General features: G+C 49.1%; 1 protein-coding gene across 1 annotated transcript; it reads left to right on the top strand.

Annotated features, from left to right (window-relative positions):
• The first annotated feature begins 207 nt into the window (after positions 1-207).
• LOC149373057 (uncharacterized) lies at positions 208-3,963 on the top strand. The gene is made up of 6 exons (XM_089597990.1): positions 208-684; positions 781-1,583; positions 1,668-2,038; positions 2,414-2,598; positions 2,662-3,692; positions 3,768-3,963. The coding sequence occupies exons 1-6, from the start codon at positions 208-210 to the stop codon at positions 3,961-3,963; spliced, it is 3,063 nt and encodes a 1,020-aa protein (XP_089454116.1).
• Positions 3,964-4,278: the final 315 nt, after the last annotated feature.

The raw sequence follows: 4,278 nt of genomic DNA, 5'->3' as shown, positions 1-4,278 counted from the left end.
AATTTTTGTGAATATTAACTGTGTTTTCTTGGCCTGTGAGTGACATTAAAAGTTGTTATTTTTATGCTGTTTAATTTTGTTGTGTTTTTATTGTGTCTTCCCAATCACCCTATTCAAACCTAGTGTGTGCTAACGCATACGCCTCTTACATTTTGGTCCTTTGAGCCGGATAAGGGTGATTGGGGAGTGATCCGGTGGCAGTGCGCAATGGAGAGGGCCGATGCAGCAGCCGCGGCTGCGAGTGACGATGTCGCTGCGACTACCATCATCGATGGCCAACGGGTTTCTGTGACTGACGGCTTGCCGGGGCGCGGCACTCTCTCGACGGGAAATGTGATTCCGGCCGGGTTCCTCGCGAAAATCGAGTCACAGAGAGCGCGCATAATTGGCCTGAGCCAGTGTGGCAAAACTGCTGAGGAGGCGACTGCGGAGTGCAGTCACGCTGAGGCCATGCAGCTCAGAGTGGACTGCGTCGCGTTCCATGAGGAGTTTAAACGTGAGTATGCTCTCATTGAAAATGGGTGCCCGGCGGTGTTGCTCAGAAATGAGTATTTCAGTCAGAGTGCGTCGGGAGCCGCGCAGCAGGCATACTCATCAGCAGCATCAACTACTGTCAGTCACACTCAACGAGGCAAGCTCCCGGAGATTAAGCTTCCGCAATTCTTTGGCAACTACACAGAATGGGTGAGTTTCCGAGATCTTTTCTCAAGTATTATGGAAGACGAGAGGCTCACCGATTTGGAGCGCCTTTACTACCTGTGAGCGTCGCTCTCGGGCCAGCCAGCAAAGCTCATTGAGGGACTCCCTCTCACTGCTGAATCCTTCAAGATCGCTTGGGATGCTCTGCTCGAGAGATATGAAAATAAGCGGTTTGTGCTCGCACAGCTGCTGCAGGCCAAGAGACGCATTCCACCGATGCGTGTTGGCAGCGTTGGGTTGCTGATAGATTTGGCAGCGGAGAGTCGAAAGCTCCGCAGGCTTATTTCTGGCCTTGGCTCTGCTCAAGAGGTGCTGGATGCCTTGTTCGTGGATGAGCTGCTCCGAGCGCTGGATCGACCCACCAAAGAGGCGTGGAAAACATCGACACCTGCAAGAGCCGACTTCCTGGCGTGCGAAGCCTTGGAGGAGTTTTTGATCGAGCGGGCCCAAGCCTTGGAGATGGTTGATGCTCAGTCATTCAAGAGACAAGATAACTCATCCACATCTAGTAAGACTCAATCCAAACCGAGCAAAGCTCAGCACGCTCATACAGGTCAAACTCAACCGCTCGGCAACACTCAACCGGGTAGCAACGCTCAGCAGAATCGGGTTGGGAGTTCAGCTCGGTCGCAGGATAATATACCGGCTCTTCCAGTGTTTCCGTGCACGTACTGCAACCAGCAACATTTTATTGCTCGCTGTCCAGCATTCGCGGCCCTCTCCATTGACCAACGATACCAGTTCGTGGATGAAAAGCCTTTGTGCTTCAACTGTTTGGGCCGCCATGCTGCGGCTAAGTGTATGAACACAAAGAGGTGCCAAACCTGTGGTAAGGCTCACCATACCATGATTCACGACGCTCGGTTGTTGCAACCGATCAGCAGGTTGGCGTCTCAGCCGACTCAACATCAAGAATAGGAAATCAGCGCAGTCATCAGACACACTCATCGTCGAGACTCCACATCTAGTAATACTCATCCCAGAGTCAACATCAAGTCAAACTCAACAAGGATCACATCGTCCAACCAAACATCTAGTCACTCATCTATCTTGTTGCCAACAGCAGTAGCCCAGGTACGTGCTCCAGCTGCACATCATCATCTCAGGCTTCTGATCGACCAAGGTTCAGAACTATCATATATTTCGGAAGATGCTGTGAAGCGTCTGCAGCTGACGCGCAGGAAGTCCAACATCTGTATCCTGGGCATTGGAGGCAACGTAGTCAGTAAAGCACTTGGTAAAGTAGAACTCAGAATGTTTTCATTATATTCTGACTCCAGCGTCGATGTGGTGCTCCACGTCTTGCCTAGAGTAACAGCTCCACTACCATCTTTTCAATGTAAGATAAGATCGTGGCTGCATACGGAGTTTCTGGAGTTAGCTGACCCCCATTTCTATCTGCCACGAGACATAGACTTGCTACTTGGCACTGACTACTATTCAGCTATAATCACCTCAGATCTGCTCAGAGGTTCTTTATCAGAACCTATCGCTCAACGTACACTGTTTGATTGGATTTTATCGGGTTGCGTTAACCAGCCTGTTACAAAGATTACTCGTCACACTCACCATATCGTTTCAAAAATAGAAGATAAACTTTAGGAATTACTCATCAACTTCTGGATTCAAGAAGAGGTCCCTTCAAAGTCAAGCTTTCAGCTTACACCAGAGGAACAGTAGTGTGAGGAACACTTCGTGCGAACTCACTCTCAAGATAGCACCGGAAGATACGTGGTGAAGCTTCCTCTGAAGCAATCTCCATCTCTGCTGGGTAACTCAGTCAACCGTGCTCGTAAATGCTTCGATCGCACGGTGGCCAGGCTCAAAACAGACGACAAGTACGACAAGCTCTACACAGATTTCATGAATGAATATTTGAGTCTTGGCCGTATGCGACCGGTGCCTGCAGATGAGCTCAACATCAAGCCTTAATTTTATCTGCCACATCACGGCGTATTGAAGGAAGATGGAGACAACGCCAAAATCAGGGTGGTTTTCAATGGATCAGCCCTTACTTCCTCTGGAAATTCACTCAACAGCATAACTCACACGGGACCTAATCTACTGCCCAACATAACAGATATACTCTTCTGGTTACGCACATTCAAATGGACTTTCTCTTCGGACATCTCCAAGATGTATCGTCAGATCAAGGTTCATCCAGACGATTGGGATCTTCAGCGAATCATCTGGCATAGCAAGACTCACGAGGAAGCTCACTTCCAGCTCACCACAGTGACCTACGGGACGAGGCCTGCTCCATTTCTGGCCACACGCTCACTGCTGCAGCTGGTGAAGGATGAAGGGCACCGTTACCCCCAGGTGGCCCGGATTCTCACCGGTGGCAGATATGTGGACGACATTTTTGGTGGAGCGGAGACTCCAGATAAAATAAACGAGCAGGCCCTCCAACTCAAGGAGCTGTGCATGGCGGGCGGATTGCCCCTGGCTAAGTGGCACTCAAACTTGCCAGGATTAAGTTACTCAAACTCCAGTGAAGAATCAGCACTCTCTCTCGATGACTGTGATGCTAAAGTACTCGGAATGGTTTGGAAACCACTTTCAGACAATCTCACCTTTCAGTGCACACTCAAGCCTCTCAGTCAAACTCCAACGAAGAGAAAAATTCTTTCAGAAATATCTCAAATCTTCGATCCTCTTGGAATAGTTGCTCCAGTGATTGTTGCAGCCAAACTCATCATTCAGGAATTGTGGCTACTCAAAATAACATGGGATACACCCATACCAGATGCTCTCGCTCAGAGATGGCTACAAATACGAGATGATCTAGCCAAACTCTCGGGAGTGACGGTTCCTAGATGGCTTGGAGCCCATCATTCTTCTGCAGTGGAACTCCATGGCTTTGCTGATGCGTCTCAGGATGCTATGGGTGCTGTAATTTACCTGGTGATAAAGTCAGACTCAGCCACGTCAAGCTCATTCGTCTGCTCCAAGACGAAAGTATTACCACTGAAGAGGATGTCAATACCAAGGTTGGAGTTAACAGCAGCTCTCATCCTGGCTAAACTCACTTAGTATGTCACGGACCAACTCACACTCAATATCAGCAACATTCACTTATGGACAAATTCGTCAGTCACACTCTATTGGATTTCTTCTCATCCAAATAAGTGGAAGGATTTCGTCAGGTTAATCGAGTTGCAGCAATTCAGGATCTGGTCCCTGCAGCACATTGGAGACATGTCCCTGGAAAGGAGAATCCTGCTGACTGTGCCTCTAGAAGGATTCTCACTTCACAATTGATTGAGCATAGGCTCTGGTGGCATGGACCGGAGTGGATGATACAACCCCAGGATGGTTGGCCTCTGCAGCCAAGTAACGTCGAGGTGGAGGATGAGACAGAGGCGCGTCAGGTGTCAGCATTGGTGTCATCAGTCTCAGACTCGGAGTTCCTGCTCAGGCTCAATCAGTCCAGCTCCACATTGCACAAACTCTATCGTATCACAGCCACCCTCTTACTTGCTTGTGCCAAGTTCAAAGCCTTACTCACACACCAGGAATCATCTGTAGCTGTCACTGCAGAACTCATCACTCAAGGTAAGCTCTTACTCATCAGAT

The sequence above is a fragment of the Copidosoma floridanum genome, unplaced genomic scaffold, assembly GCF_036245765.1.
Source record: "Copidosoma floridanum isolate Cflo_tuat_1 unplaced genomic scaffold, Cflo_Japanese_pri ptg000049l, whole genome shotgun sequence".
NCBI lineage: Eukaryota > Metazoa > Arthropoda > Insecta > Hymenoptera > Encyrtidae > Copidosoma > Copidosoma floridanum.
The sequence above is the reverse complement of the archived record's forward strand: the minus strand, read 5'-3'. Positions and strand labels throughout refer to the sequence as shown.

Bases quoted from the DNA above. Each gene is read 5' to 3' on its own strand.
- LOC149373057 (XM_089597990.1), top strand. From the start codon at position 208: ATGGAGAGGGCCGATGCAGCAGCCGCGGCTGCGAGTGACGATGTCGCT. The intron at 2,039-2,413 runs GTAAGATAAGAT...CTCACTCTCAAG, and splicing joins TCCACTACCATCTTTTCAAT to ATAGCACCGGAAGATACGTG. The intron at 3,693-3,767 runs GTTGGAGTTAAC...ACTCAATATCAG, and splicing joins AAGAGGATGTCAATACCAAG to CAACATTCACTTATGGACAA.